This window comes from Barbus barbus (genome assembly GCF_936440315.1).
Source record: "Barbus barbus genome assembly, contig: scaffold_88, whole genome shotgun sequence".
Taxonomy (NCBI): Eukaryota; Metazoa; Chordata; class Actinopteri; order Cypriniformes; family Cyprinidae; genus Barbus; species Barbus barbus.
Genome location: NW_027636802.1, coordinates 1 through 16,179, shown reverse-complemented (window position 1 = coordinate 16,179; position 16,179 = coordinate 1). Strand labels below are relative to the sequence as shown.

The 16,179-nt window shown below is 42.1% G+C and overlaps 1 protein-coding gene across 5 annotated transcripts; it reads right to left on the bottom strand.

The window, feature by feature from the left end:
• Positions 1-1,806: 1,806 nt before the first annotated feature.
• On the bottom strand, positions 1,807-14,413 carry LOC306868612 (heterogeneous nuclear ribonucleoprotein Q). 5 transcript variants are annotated; one of them, XM_079414871.1, is made up of 12 exons: positions 14,278-14,413; positions 13,231-13,390; positions 12,382-12,500; positions 12,191-12,298; positions 10,058-10,171; positions 9,192-9,368; positions 8,896-9,031; positions 8,586-8,791; positions 8,119-8,268; positions 7,908-8,029; positions 5,084-5,462; positions 1,807-3,465 (listed from the first exon to the last, which is right to left on the bottom strand). In XM_079414871.1, the coding sequence occupies exons 2-12, from the start codon at positions 13,376-13,378 to the stop codon at positions 3,424-3,426; spliced, it is 1,701 nt and encodes a 566-aa protein (XP_079270997.1). In that variant the 5' UTR covers positions 13,379-13,390; positions 14,278-14,413; the 3' UTR covers positions 1,807-3,423. The 5 variants fall into 5 exon arrangements, with proteins under 5 accessions (XP_079270997.1, XP_079270998.1, XP_079270995.1 ...); XM_079414872.1 differs by having other exon boundaries at positions 1,807-3,462; XM_079414869.1 differs by having other exon boundaries at positions 1,813-3,465; positions 4,927-5,462.
• Between the last annotated feature and the right edge of the window lie 1,766 nt (positions 14,414-16,179).

Genomic DNA, 16,179 nt, shown 5'->3' with positions numbered 1-16,179 from the left:
TTAGTTTATGGTTCATTGATAGTTTTTAATGACAACACAAACTCACTTAAAGAAATGAAACGTTTATTAAGAACAGTTCTCCTGCGCTTGTTTCGCATCTCTGAACTAAACTCATTTTATTTCTGTAAAAACGCCGTGTCTGCAGGACCAAGCCTGTGCATTAACTTATAACTTCGTCCCCACCTCCCCACGCTTTTTTATTTTCTTTAATTATTGATTTGGCATCATGGACTTCAACAGAGACGCTGAAGGCAAAGACCAAACACTCTTGATTTACTCTCTGTTGCCCTGAGCATCACATAACCAACTTAACCAAAACTGCACGGATGACGTCCTTTTTGTGTCTGTAATTAAGAAGTACTGAATTTAGCAAATAAATAAAGCATTGTTTTATAAAGATACAGACAAACCAAGGCCTGTTTGGTGGATATCATTTTTCTTTAGAGATGGTTAACATCGAAGTTATTACCTTATTATTACGAAGTTAGTCCCTTACCTCAAGTATTTCGATTGTTACTAAACTTAAGTAAACTTGCTAAATATGTTACAAATAGCTTTTTAAAGCATGTATTTTGTCATGTGAAATAACCTTCCCAACCCTGTTCACGCGTTCCCTGGGAACTGAACCCATAACCTTCATGTTGTTTTATATGATACCATCATCAGCATTACCGTCTGAAAAACTGAACTGAAATGGACATGAATTTCCAGCCTTTGACAGCAGCACTGAGCCTGGGACGTTTGGGGTCCGGCAGAGTTTAGTTTCATCCCTAATCAAACACACCTGCCTGTAATCATGAATGTGGGAACATTCGGGTTAAAACCTCCCTCTTCAAACCTTAATGATTTACAATCATTGTCACATTCACACGTTGACCACATGATGTCGCTATAACACACAGTTTTGTTTTTTTGTGTCGGAAACAGAAAAGGCACAAAATTAAAGCATAATTTTATAAACTCAACCTTAAAAGACTGGGTCACAAAAAAAAACTTCAATTCCAATTAAGTTATCCTAACAAATCATGTTTGTGCAACTTCATGTGGAATCAATGAGCATGACTAAATAAAGCAAGTTCAACACTGCTGGCTATAGTCGAACCTTCTCATCTGGCGAGATCAAACACCAATGTCCTCATTCTGAATGACCTGTCTATGGCCTTTCACACTGTAACCCAGCAGATCCTCCCGTCTATCCTCGGACTTGAGCATCAAAGGTACAGATGATCTTCACAGGTCTCATGGAGTGGAGGGCTGTCTCTGAGCCACATCAGCTAGTCACTGGCGTTCCTCAAGGTTCTGTGTTTGCTCCTTTTCTGTTCTCCATTCACACAACGGCCCGGTCATGCACTATGAGCATCGCTTTCATGACAGATCCGTTGTGATGCATTTTATACGTATCATTTTGGAAAATGCTTCTGTTAAATTAACACAGTACAGGAATAATTAGATACTGTGAAATTGTATATTCAATTGACAAAAACCATGATGTGTCCTCTACACCGTTTCTATAATATTTTAGTGACTAACAACCACTGAATAAGCAGAGCTCTTAAGACAGACCTTGACAGTTTAGCAAATGGTGGTCAGTAAAAAAATGCAAAGGTGGTAAAAATTAAAGAGCATACAATACCAGACACGAAATGTGGTCATGAATTGAAAGTATTAAAAATTAGCATTTTTAAATGTATTTAAACAAAGTCATGTATATTCAAATGTTACCTAACGCCACTGATCAAACTCTAGACGTTCTCAAGGTGAGGTTTAGACCGAAAAGCATCAAGCAAGGCCACACTTTTTCATTTTACAAAATTTATTTGCAGGAATGCAAAAACACTGGTTATGCAGCAGTACTTTAAAACACCATTTTTTTTTTTATTTAAAAAAAATGGTCTAATGGTGATACAGAAATAATTGTGGAGTCAGTCATATTCAAAATCCAGTCAATACTTTTAAAGAGGCAAAAAAGAAACTGAAACATCAACAGAATCCCTTTAAAAATGTATAAACCCTGTTCGAGCGCATAAGAGAATTAAAGTTACCGATAACATGCCCAAAACGATGCATATCTTAATCCATCACATTAAATGTGATGAAAAGGCAGCTACGGTGTGCCCAGTTGAATGACATCATACGTCCTGCCCACCCTGAGCACAGCTCTTATTACAGACCGAATGGGTAATGGCATAACCAGAGCCGCTCTCACCAGTCCAGTCTGATTCACAACCAGCACCAGGAATGGAGATGGAGCAGAGATCGATCCTAGCCTAACTGCCTGCGTCGAGATCACAGGGAAGCAGCGGCTATCAGAACGGTGCTCTGGACTTACCTTTAAAAACAACGGTGAACTGTGCTTGCCTAGGCCGCACGTAGTTCACAAAAGGGATGGTGTTGGTTTCAAAATTGATCAAGCAGCCATCAATGTGGACCGCATGTTCTTAAAACAAACACAAAAAAAAGCTTTAAAAAATTCATTTGGGGCGAGGGTCTGAGAAACACCGCTAAGGATTCTCAAAGTAGCTTCTTCCTCAAGTTCAAGCTTTTACAAACAAGTAACATCCTTATCACCTGTCTCGCGAGCTGTAACTACATCCTCAGAGGAAGGCATCTCGCTCAGCTCAGACTGACGAAGGCAAGGCTTCTTTAGACTCATCACACGAGTCATTCACATGCCCAGTCTGACTGTTCAGCATTATTACAAAAGGACTATAATACACTAGGTACATTGGCTCTGATGTTGCCCTTGTGCATAAGTTGAATATAAAAAGCCCTGCTTGCATTAAGTCGCCGTATGTACAGTACAGATAGGGCAGTTTCAGCCTCCAGGATGAGGTAGTTAACCAACCCTTTCCAAAAAAAAAAAAAAAAAAAAAAAACACCCTATAAAAAAAAAAAAAAAAAAAGGTTCCGAAAAGAACCATTTTACCTGGAATGCCTGGTCAGTCACACCAGGTTGTAACAACGGGAGGAGAAAAAAAAAAAAAGGCAAGACTCAAATACAAGCTTAACATGTTTGTCCTCATGATAAGCTGCAGTTAAAAATGCACAAAAATATACAACAGCATCGAGCTCCTCCAAGCCACTTCAAACATCTACAAAGTGCAAAATACATGTAACGTTAAGGATAAAACTCCTTTGGGCTACTTCGACCTCCAGAAGTAACAGTAAATGGCATTTTCTCTCATGACACAAGGGTTCTGGGACATTCTTACATAAAAAAAAAAAAAATAATTAAATACAAAAACAATACACAAAGAAGAGTCCACACACGTCTAATCGTGACTTTGCGTTGATGGCAATCTTGGAGGCAGACAGGGAGAAGATACGCTTCCGTAAGGCAGGACCCGAGCTGGACCATGGAACGGACCTTACCATCACATCCGCTGGCAGCACCTGGCGTGACCCCACTGAGCTAGTCAGTCTTCACTGGGACATGTCAGGACCAGCCTCGACCCCTTTTCCCTGCTAGCCAGGTAACAAAAGGAACACAAATTAGAGGAGTGTTAACAATGGATACAACACAAAGGAAAAAGAAAAATCACACAAGGACACAAACGACCACAAGGAAGATGTCAAAGAGAGAGAGACAAAGCAAAATGCATTCACTAGACTAGCGACGACACCTTACGTTTTGGCATGCACACGTGTAAGGAGCCCGAGAGAAACAAGCACAACAGCGGCTCGGATCTAAGCGACAGGAATTAGGTGATCTAAAAGGGGGTGGGAGAGTTACAGAGATACGAAGGAGGAAAGCAAGAGACAGGGTCATGCATGGTAGCTTCCCACAGTGGCTCAAATTTGGGACAAACGTGCAAGGGCAAAGAGAGTTAGAGCTTCCAGCGACAAAGACGCCTCGTCTGGACACGCCGCTTTGCGTCAAATTGTGCTTTCTGTGGCTATCATTGAGTTTAGCCTGTCCTTGTGGAGTTTCTCTAACAAAACCCCATTGAAGGGGACCTCAGGAGAGAAGGTTCCCAAAAAATTGCAATGGCAGTGAATCGGAGTAAAGAAAAGCCTCTCAGTTGGAGGAGATTGTGAGAAATGGGGTATGCGTTTACACAAAGCTTGAGTGGAGAGAGGATGCGGACTTCGACTTGGTGATATCAATTTGAAGGCATGCAGAGTGAGGTAGCAGCACATCTACAGGCAAACCTTTAGTCCTTTTCTTCCACAAGGAGCCATAAATTTGTAGGCAATTTGAAGAGAGAATTTGCCGAAACATGAATTTGAAACACAATTTGAGTTTTTGTACACTGGTGCGTGTATGTTTATTCAAGCAGACAAACAGCAAAGAATACAAGCCAAAATGTAAAGCCAAAAATTAGGATCAAAGTCCCTTTTTCCTTTTCATTTTTTTTTTTTTTTTTAAATCGCCTTCCCCAAAAACAAGACAAGCTATTTGACTAGTATTATCTTTTGTAACATATAAATAGCAATTTTTTTTTTTTCTTCGTTGAGTACAAGTTTAGGAGACACTTTTTGTTGTTGTTTTTTTCCTTTTTTGTTGCTGTTACCTACTTAAGACATGAAGAGCAAAATTCCTATGAACATACATGGTACTATATAGCCAAATAGACAGGTTGAGCACAAAGTTGCAAATTTAAAAATTTCAATCCCGATTTTAAAAAAAGTAGGAAACGACCTCCAAACAAAACAAAAACAGTTCGGCAGAAGCAGGTGGGAGTGACTACTGATCGAGTCCAAGCGGATTCTTAAAATATGTACAAGAAAACCCGCCGGGAAGAGGAGAGAGGCAACCTTTAATGGATTTGAGGGCCAATCAAGTCTCTATAAAAAAAGGTTTGTTTTGTTTTTTTTTGTTGTTGGTTTTACTGAAAACAAAAGAGCCCTACATTCTCTACTTCCACTGTTGCCCAAAAGAATCCTGATAAAACTCCTGGTTGTCAGATTTGTAACCATAGTTACCAGAATGATCGCCACCTTGCAAGGGTTGCTGTGCAATGGGTTGCGAGCCCCAGTTCTGATTAATGGTCTGGCGCCGTTTGGAATCTGGCTGGTTGTAGCCATCGGCTTTGCGCTTGCCTCCTACATTTCCACCGCGTCCACCCCGAACACCACGTACCCCGCGCCCTCTCGGCAGAACCCCGCCTCTGGCTCCTCCGCGTAGGCCCCTGCTGGCCCCTGGCCCTCCGCCACGCTGTGGGAAGCCCGCCCGGCCTCGTGGAGCGCTGACCCCTCTGCCGCGCGCGGGAGACGTCCCGCCTCGAGCTCCGCCGCGCCCCCCTCTGCCTCGAGCGGGCGCCTGGAAGTCATCGTAGCCGAAGTACGGGTCATCGTAGCCACCCCTGTAGTTATGGTAATCGTAACCATAATAATCGTAGTAATCTTCGTAGCCGTAATAGTCTGGCGGGTAGGAGTAACCGCCCCGACTGGCACCCCTGCCCCGGCCCCTGGCAGGAGGCGGCATTTGAGGAGGCCCATAGTAGTAGTAATCGTCATACCTGGGAGAGAAGAGCACAGGGATGTTTACGTGGAATACACCAGTCTGAGACCGCTCACCTCGGAGACACAGAGCTGTAAGCGGCTGCTCCTGGAGGACTGCAGAGTCCAGCGCCAACCCTAACCAAACACCTGCCTGAGCTAATCAGGGGGTTCAGGACGACTCAAAACATCGATGCCTTGTCCAAATACCCACACTTGCGGTCTTTGCACTTGTCTACATGATGATGTATATCCTGTAATTGGCCCAAGTGTTCAAGTTAGGGATGCACGATATTGGATTTTTGCCCGTATGCCGATTTTTTTGCAACTCATTTTGGCCTTATTGCCGCTATATTTCCTTTTGTTAGGAAACATCAAGTTTCTCCTGTGCAAACAGAAGCTAATTATTTTTTATTTTAGTTTTTGACAAGAACTTATTTGACTTAAACAATGAAGTTCTTTTATAATGACAGTACATTAAAGATTTGAAAATAAATATGAGTAATCTATATTTAATCGCTGAAATTTTTTTCAGAAAGATGCTGTGTTAACCTTAAGTTTTAACATTTGTAAATGGTCTAAAGCAAGAGTTGTAAAAATTCAGAAAATCTTTTAGAGCTCATTAGTTTAAAAAAAATATATATATATAACATTACACATTAATGAACAAATCAATATATATAAAATTAAGTGACCGGTTTGTGTTTTTGTAGCTTATGAACTTCAAAACATACTCATGTTTTATAGCATCAATTACTGCTTTATTTAATCAGAAACTAAAATATTGTGTATTTTGCTTTCATTTTATTAGAAACCCCCTAGGGAACTCTGTACTGAGCGGGCATTAGGACCTGGGGGAGGCTGCTGTTGCTGTTGACCACCACACACCAAACATTCTCAGTTTAAATGCAGTGATCTAAAGAGTGAATCTAATCAGCATTCAGACAAAACTTTGCTTCAAGAAAGTATTCATGTGCAAGACATATAGGCATAATTTTCATATCCGGCTGATGCAGATATTTACATTTAAAGCCATTATCGGCCAGTTCCTATATTGGTCTGATAATGTCATGCATCCCTAGTTCAAGTGAGGATGAAAACCACAAGCGTGTGTCGAAGTTGTCATTACCTGATGTGACAGTGTTCAAAAAATGCAATTGCTTTATCTTTGCTTTTTAAAATCTAATTCTAAATGTCTGTTCAATAGTCCCTATAACAGATGAGTTTAATTTGTGGTGCTTCTAATTAAGTGATAAAAAGCAGTTGCAAATGTACAAAAATATCACCACTACTCTAGAGCCCTGCGCGGGACTGTTTTCTTCATCCCGCTCCCGCCCGCCCCCGATGAATTTCTGACCATTACCGCCCGCTCCCGCAACGTTCGTGTTACACTCCCGCCCGCTCCCGCAATATGTATGTCCACTCCCACCCGCACCCGCAAAAACTGAGAATTTATTCCCGCACGATAATAGAGATGCATTGATTTTGTGTCTTCTCCCGTCCCGCAGGAAAAAAAAAAACGTATTGTATTGCTATTATTAAAGAGATTCATGTTTGTTTCTTTCCCTGACCTGCATGTATTCTGACGCACTGGTAGGGAAGATGAATATAGCCTGGGCTATCGGGGACATCTAAAACGCTTAGGCTACCGCGCGTTTCTTTAGACTTCAAGTACTTTGATTTTGTTGACAATGACATCATGTCGCTAGGCTACCTCCCGATCCCGCAGTGTTTTTTTTTTGCCGCCCATTCCCGCCCGCAGCAAAGTTCAAACCGCCCGCTCCCGCGAATTTGCATTGGGTCCCGCGGGACCCGGCGGGTCCCAATCCCAATGCAGCCCTCTACACTACTCATCTTTGCACCAATAAAATGTGCAACTTTGTTTTTCTACCAAATTATTTGTAATATCCAACTACTATATTAATATTTAACTAGCATTGGAAAGGTTTCTATCTACCCATCGCGAGATCTCAGCAAAAAGTCTCACGATTTATTTCAAAGCATGATGCATGATAGGACACACAAAGCCTCAAATAGCGGGCCGGGGTTTAGTGTGGGGTAAGGGCACTACGCTTTGGTGTGTTTAAGACCTGGGACAGTCTTGCGCACTTATTTCCTGTCGCGTGCTCTCAAGTAGCCAAGAACACAAGTGTGGGTATTTGGACAAGGCATAAGTGTGCTGCATAAGATAAGGGGTGGTGATGGCGCAGTGGATAAGACACATGCCTTTGGTGTGAGAGACCTGGGTTCGAATCCACTGTGAGACACCAATGTGTCCCTGAGCAAGACACTTAACCCCTAGTTGCTCCAGAGGCGTGCGACCTCTGACATATATAGCAATTGTAAGTCACTTTGGATAAAAGCGTCAGCTAAAAGAATAAAATAAATAAATAAGACTTAGAACGGACATCTTGAAGATAGCCGCCCTTCATGAACAGGGCTGGACAGCACTGGTGTAAACTCACATTTGCGTCTTCGCTGCTTGACGCTGCGCCTTCCTCTCTTTCCGCTTCTGGTCGGGTGGCTTGGCGAACACAATCTCAATGTGCTCCCCCTCTAAATCTTTACCGTTCATTTCTGCCAGCGCCTGCAAACATCCATACCGTCACACCACTGTACCGACCACTCAACAAAACCAGAAACATGCACCTGGACACTTGCTCCAAAGCATCTTACCTTGACCGCTCCATCTCTCTCGTCAAAATGAATGAAGGCGTAGTCTTTCAGTTTCTTGACTCGCTCCAGTTTGCCAAACTGGCCGAATGCTTTTTCAAGTATTTCCTCTGTGACGCTGTTTGCCAGGTTCCTGACAAACAACACTTTCACCTAGGAGCAGATGAGATGACAACATGAGCTCCCTAGTTGTAAGAGAAGCTGGGGCCTAAATATAAGCGCCGTTATATCGGTCTGGCATTTAGGTCAGTTGAAAACCCCAAGACTTTGATCAACAGTGCACCCATAGCAGAAGGAAGACTCTTAACAATGTCCAGTCGACAGTAAACTGCCAGCATAAAGCCTACCGCCTCGGAACGGTGTTATCTGAAGAGAATGTGGAAAGAGAATCTCAGCAGGAACTGAGAAGTTGATCATCTTTCAGTACAAGCCCATCACCAAAGAGAACACCAAATGGCTCATGTTCTGACCTTTGCCATGACCTCCGGGTCAGGATCCTCAATAGGGTCAGCCCACTCGACGGTGACCACATTGCCCCAGACCTTCACCTTCCCGCTCATGAGCCTCCGTCGAGCCTGTGCTGCTGTTTTGTGGTCCTCGTACTCCAGAAAACAGAAGCCCCTGTTCTTTTTCTTATCATCCGGCTGATGGTAAAGGATGACGTCAGTAAGACCCTCTGAGAAAGAGAAAGTGAGTTAAATGTAGATCTTAAATCTTTAAAGAACAAAGCATGTTGAGAGGACACAGAGGAATGCTTCCTCATTTCAAAGCAAAGCACACCTGTGACTTTTGAAAACTCTTCAACAATCTGTTCTTTTGTCTTGCTCTTGGGAATGGAGCCCACAAAGAGTCTGTTGTTTGCCACTGATATACACACGCCAATATGTTTGCCTGGGCGGATTTCATGATTGTTACACTGAGAGGAGAAAAACAGGGATTGAAACTTGAACAACTGTTGATTTGGTAAACCCTCGCTTGCACTCATCATACAGAGATATGATTGTGAATCTAGTACTTGAAGACAGAGGCAGCAGGTACACACTCATGAATGGACCTGTATGATCTGAGTGTCTTACTAGCTTGACGGCCTCCTGTGCAGCCTCTTTAGTGCAGAACGTGAGGAAGGCGTAGCCCCTGTTCAGGCCGCTCAGAGGATCCATCATCAGACGCAGGTCCCAGATCGGCCCTGCCTTCTCAAACAGAGGCACGAGCTCATCTTCAAACAAGTCCCTCGGGATCTTCCCCACAAAGATCTGCAGTATGGACAGAACAGAGAAGTCAATGAGCCAGTCTGAGCCAAAGCTTACAGCCATACTAAAACACCCCAGAGGCTACAATATGAATTTAAGAATTTCTTCGAAGCATAATCAGATCCACTGAAGATTTGAAAACAGGAAGGTGATTCAGCGCTTTCATTCATCTCTCTATAATGCCTGATTATGATCAGGGTTATCGTTAACGAAATAACATTATTTGAAAAACATTAAGTGAAAAAATTCAGCTAGTTGCTAAAGCAATATGTAAACTAAAACAACACTGTGACTGGTCAGTGGCGTCTTCCTCAAATATTATTTTTCTCACATAAAACATCAACTCAAATCAGTATCTTCATTCATTTGATTTGCCAAGCAGCCAAGAATGGATTAAGTGGGATGATGAAAAGACATTAGCTTCATGTCTGGATCCTTTTGATACTAGCTGTACACATTAACATGCTATGTTTGAACTCCACACAGATTTCGGTGTACCTGCTAACATCGGAGCAGCATCTGCTGGGTTTTACAGCAGCCAGATGCTCTTAAATGTGGAGAGGCTATAGAGTCAGATCTTGGCGGTAAACTGTCAGCATAACAAAGTTACTCCAGAGCAGTGTACATAACTCATCATTCTGCCTTTAAAGACAGCTGATGCAGCGCACCACAGCATGAGTGATGTGAATTACCTCTGTCCCGACCGTGGGCTGAGCACCATTGTAGACTGACTCTGGCGGAGGACCGCCGTACTTGCGCTGACCTGTAGTGACATCAAGGGTGTAGCCTGTTCTCTCCAGCAAAGTCTGAAAAACAACCAAAACACAGCTGCTCGTTTCACTGAACTGAAATCTTTAGGGCCCTATGATATCGGTTTGATTTTTTTCCTCTCTGAATTCAGAGAAATAAAATCCTGAAACTTACACAATTCATCAACTTATTAAAAGTTTAACAAATTATGTTTAGGGCCCTATGAAATGATTTGTTTTGTTACCAAATTCTGTGTTTTAGCACATCTAGGGTTGGGTACCGTTCAATTTTGAAACAGTACCCAACGATACCTTTTTTCGGTACTTTACTCTGTGTAATAAAAACATTTCAGTGAAAAAAAGTCCAAAACATTTCAATTTCAACATTTTGAACAATAGGGTCCTAGAAATTTATTTTTTTTGTTCCAGAAATTTGTGTTTTATTTTTTTTCTGATAATCATATGAAGGCATGAAACATTTATTTTTCAAGATTTTTATTTGTCACACACACAATTATACAGAGTATAACCAGCAGTGAAATGTAGGTAATTTTAATCAAATTAAATCCTTTTATTTTTTGGCAAACAAACAGCTCTAGAGGTTTACTGTAAAAAAAAAAATGTATACAAAAATTACTTTAAAAAAAAGTTAATACAATTCTACAATTAAGTGGGTATGGTAGTGGTAATTATTTTTCATCATTTTAATAGTTTTATTTAAATTTGACAGTAAATGGAATATATAAAAGACATACATTATAGAGTACAAAAGTAATACAAGAGTAATATATATTTGTTGCATGTTAAACCTTACTTTTATTTTGACAGGTTGCCGTGAAGTTTGTGTATACAGTATGATATGATGCTAGTTTTCTCAAATGAAACCGTAAAATACTCATGAAGTGACTCAGCCTGTAAGATCATGCGTTCATGTAGTGAGATGCAGAAGCCGAAAATCACCTCGAGTTCACGTGCGCTTCAGTATTTGTGTAAATTAATCAACAAAACCACGTCTCTGCTATTCATACATACCGAACGGAACATGCAGGATTCATATTTAAAGTCTTTTTGCGTTTTAATAATTCACATACACTAGTTTGTCGCAATTCGAATTAAGTGACAGACCTTTTATTCATCCAAAAATTGCCGAATTCCATGGCATTCCGCGCTAGAGAGTAAATTCAGTTTTTATGAATGGACTGCACCATCCTATCAGCGTATTCGTAGAAACCTTGTGACCCTAGAAATGCAAGCACACAAGAACATTTTGGTTTGCCCTCCCTGCGTGCTGTGTTTTAAAGAGTTGCAGTGGTGACATCATGTCACAGGGTCTCTCTCTCTGCGCCCAAATGAGTTCTCAGGCACCGAAATTTGGTACCGAATGATTTAATGTGAATCGGTAATCTGTAGTACAGACGACATTCAGTATGTGCCCTTAAAATACCGAATTCTGTACCAACCCTAAGCACGTCTAATTATTCGAACGCATCAAAACAGGTTTCATTTATTCTTACAATTGCCTTGATTGTTTTTTTATTACTCTTTTCCTCTTAATTTTGGATTTGTTTATTCATTATTGCTTATGAGTAGCTTGTATCAGCTATTTGAAGTAAAATATACGTCACAATATCTTAAAGACATGCTGTTAACTGATTGTATCTTTGGAAAGCACATCGTTTATTTATTATATTAATATTGAATAAACATGTAAAAAAACAATAACCTTATGAAATGTTTTGGGTTAGTTTTATTTTCAGAAACTGTGTATTTACATTTCTCTGGTTATCAAATGAAGGCATAAAATCAGTAATTTATCGTAATTAATGAAAATTTTATTTTATGCAAATGAAGGATATTTACTATTAAATAAGGTTATAACACAAAGTTATGTACATTCTACTGAACAATAGTAATGCATTTCTGCTACAATGTCTTTATATTAAAGTTAGCTTTCTGATTAATTCATCCAAACTTCCGTGATATTCCGCTTTAAACTGTAAATTTAGTTTGTATAGCCGTTTTCCACATTGCAGAAATCGCAGGGCTCTTTATATTAAATAAAAAGCCCAAACGCACCTTGATTTTTGCTTCATCTGGTCCTTTCGTGGAATCTACAACTTTGGTCCCCTGTTTCTCTCTCTGCCTGTAGGTCTTCATCACTCCACAGAGAAAGGCACTTTTGTTCTGGGTGAAAGCAAGCGAGAGAGTTGGTAAATCCTCCCCATGTTTCACTACACTGACTCAAAGAGCAGAGCGAGAGCACTTACTTGCACATGGGATAGGTCGCTCTCTTTGAACTGGACGAGGACTTGCAGTGCACCTTCCTCATTGAACTCTTTCAGTGCTTCAATGGCCCTCTCATCCAGGTCACTGTGCGCCACAAGGCCTGCAGGGAGAAAACCAGGGAAACCTCAGCGTAGCCGAGAGATGTGACGATCTGCAGGAGTCTTTACCCCCCGTCCAGTCAGGCTCGTGGATTGTACATCAGCGTCACTCAGAGAGAGAGTTCATGTTGTCATCATGTGGACAGGGCATCAGCGCAGACCAGCGCTGCTAGTGACTTCCCCAGGTGCTCATGATTATGGGATAAGAGTATTTTGCTGTCTGATAATCCAAATATTTCCAGGTTTCCCACAGCTATGTAAACCCCGCAAAAATCACCTGAATAGGCAATAGCAGCACCTCGTTCATACAGTAATAATGATTATCCCAGGAGCACCCTCACCCCTTCATAATTAGCATCTGTTAGTGATAAGCTGTAGGGGACGTCACCTGTCTCGGCTCTAGACAGCTGCCTCTATTGTCCCGGTTTATGCCCAGCTGGCCGGCATCCCCCGGGACAGCCCACCCCCCTTTAACAGCACAGAGCTAATCCCCAGAAAGCGTGCTATCAGGATCGGACCAGACACGCTCAATTCAGCCTTTATTTCTGCGGGCCGGCGTGCCGCTACAACTCAGCATCTCTTTTTAACGCTGCAGTACCCATTTTGCAGTGAAACCACACAAAGTTGCCAATTACCTGCCAATTCCCTACGCAAGAAAACACACGACACGTACAGTTCAACATGCATTGAATATGATGAATGTCAATTTGGAGGGTTCAAGTTTTGGCTTACCTGCTAGGTAAATTTCATCTAGCTTTTCAGCAACTTTTTGTGGTAAACCAGCTTCTAATAAAGTGTTGAAGTGGTCAGAATGGGTAACTGCAGCAGACGTGTCCATTGGTTCTTCTGTACCATTCCCATTAATATGTTCTGTGGCCATGTCTCCAGAAATCTGTTCAAATGCAATGAGCCAAATTATTGCAGGTTTTGGTAGACAGTTACACAAATTAATGGGTATTCAATTTTATGAATAGGGTTTCTCCATATTGCAATCTAAAAATCATCCAGTCTTTTTTTCCACCTGCATGCAATGATACAAATGCGCTGAACCATCACAATCATGCATGCATAACATCCTCCAAAACACCTACAGCCTCTCTCAGTCCTCAGCCAGCCAGCATGTTTACTGCATCCACAGCTCGAGCAAACACAGTAAACAGCGGCAGTGCATGTGCTCAACACCAGGCCGTGCTCTTCACTATAACAGCACGACAGAACGCGCTCCAGAGCGATGCTCGTGTAAATCAGGCCCAGACTGAACCGGTGGTGTGTGTGTGATCCGTGAACACACGGTCAGACTGTATTGACGCGTCTCAGGCCCTCCACAGCCACACTCCGAGCGACTTACTCTTTAAAAACATACGAGACGACAACGCACTGCGCAAAACGTGCTATAAACGCGTTATCCACCAACACAGCTGAAGAAAATCAGCAAAGCTGCTAGATAAAAACGGTTTAGCGTGTTAAATGGGGTTCAGACGCGTGTCTTGATTAGCATTAGCCTGCTAACTCAGCAGCGTGACTCACGCGCTCACATACAACATCAGTTCATTAGTGTGCAGCCACACGCTGGAATTACTAACAAAACACACAGATGTACGCGTTTATGTGCGTTTAAACGGTTCTCGAGGCCTGCTCTCGCAGAGCTAGCGTGTTTAACGTGTCCGGTAACCCCCTCCCCCCGCGGGATCCGCACATTGTTTCCAAACACCGGTAAAATAAAGGCCTCCGCGGCGCGAAACGCTTTCGGAATCCGGTCCGGAGCGGCGGGGCGCTTACCTGGCGCTGTTCCGCGGGTGTGTTCGGGTCTGTCGGTGTGTATGTGTGTTCTGGGGGCGGTAAATGACTCCCCGGCGGAGCTCCGCTTGATTCCCGATAATATAAAATGGCGGGCGGCGCTGTTCACGCGCGGTGCTCTCTATCAACGGGCTCTGCCGCGACGGGGTTTCTGACGCAGCCGATCAGGGGCGGGGCGCGTGAGCCCAGTGTTGCCAAGTCTGCGGTTTCCCCGCGCTATTGCTCTGCTTTATCACCGCGCCTCCGGTGTTCTTCGTGTTGAAGCGACCCCAATAACGTCATATGTAGCCCCTAAATGCGATTTTACCGGGAGACCCCCTCGAAACGCGTTTGGGCTAGTTTTGAGGAGCAGTGGGGCGGGTTTATTATTACACCTGGCAACATTTTTCAGCAGACTTCATGTACAGTCAATGATGGTCATAATGTTTGACTAAGATTGATGTTTTATTATTATTATTTGACCACTTAAACGAAGATATAGGCTTCAGGAAAATATCACATAAATAATTAATTAGCTTCCTGTTAGTGAAATGTCATATACACAAATTAAACATTTCCTAATCTCTTTATTGAGAGTTGATTTAGACAAGAATATGGAAACTATCCAAAATTCTGTGGAATTTTCAAAAAAGCAATGAATTTTCTTTTCCTTTGTTTTGTCTCTGTTTGTAATTATCTCTACTGTTTAATAAAAAATAAAAATGTATCACATTTGTGAGTTTCTCAGCAGCAGAAGTCATGGTAGTTGTGTTAAGAGCAGTGAATGGAAGAGCAACACAGATATATATATTTGGCATTCCCACTTGCTCAAATAGCACAAGACAAACTCCACGATGGTGTTTTCATGACTTCCAGAAGAAATGGGGGACTGATAATGGCAATCAGCAGAACAATGTCCACTTTACTGTCCCTCACAAACACCCTCGCTTTAGATTAACTAGTTTTTTTGTAATTTGATGCAAAGGTGATATAATACAAAGTTTAGTGTTATCAATGTACATACATCTTTAAAAAATAAAATAAATCATTTGAGGATTTGCTATGCTGATGACCGTTAAATGCATGTCTAGATGCTCAACTCCAGGGTTGCCAACTTTTAAGTTCAACTTGGAGTGAATTTCTTTTTTGTTTTTGTTTTTTTATCTTTTACATTTTTTTTTTGTTTTTTTGAGGGTGTGGGGTTTTCGATCTTGATTCAATCCAAATGAATCTGGGTGTAGGGTGAACTGGGGTAATCTGGGACATCTAGCTGCAGTGTGTTCTAGCTCAATTGAGTCCGCAGGCCTTTACTCAGGTGTGCTGGACTTCATGCAGCGCTGCACAGAGCTATCGGCGAGAGCCTGCAGTCAGCCTGAAGTCACACTCTTTCTGTAGCGATGCTCTCGCGGTGTTTGGTACTCGTATCACAGATGAAGTCAATAACATGCAATACTTGTCAAATACACAGACGTTTCAGAAACATTTTCATGAGCAACAGAAACACTTTTTATATACTGCTTAATACAGCACCATCTGCTCAAGAATAAAGTTCAACGTTAACTATTTAAATACTAATAAAGTGGGGTATATATGCTTTCATCAGTGTTTTATGATAAACGTGACTCAGTATAACATTGCGACTACAGTAAAAAGCTTTTACTGTTCTAAAAACAGATTTGTGAGCAGTATTGGGTTTGAAGATGTTAGAACCACACGTCATTGTTGTCATGTGGTGAGTTTGGCCAATCGTGAAACAGCTGTGTGGTCATCAGCGCTCTGGAGAAACTACACCCGGCTGCTCTCGAGACGCTCTCGCGGGTACTTTGATGCCACACGCGACAGAGACGTAGCGTCGGCGCCGGTTCAAGCAGTAGCCCCTCACTGCAGACCACAGATCCAGGGGGG

Excerpts from the sequence above, each read along its gene's own strand:
- LOC306868612 (XM_079414868.1), bottom strand. The coding sequence starts at position 13,378 with ATGGCCACAGAACATATTAATGGGAATGGTACAGAAGAACCAATGGAC. Across the intron at positions 12,299-12,381 it reads GCGACCTATCCCATGTGCAA|AACAAAAGTGCCTTTCTCTG; the intron begins GTAAGTGCTCTC and ends GCTTTCACCCAG. Across the intron at positions 9,369-10,057 it reads AGCCCACGGTCGGGACAGAG|ATCTTTGTGGGGAAGATCCC; the intron begins GTAATTCACATC and ends TCCATACTGCAG.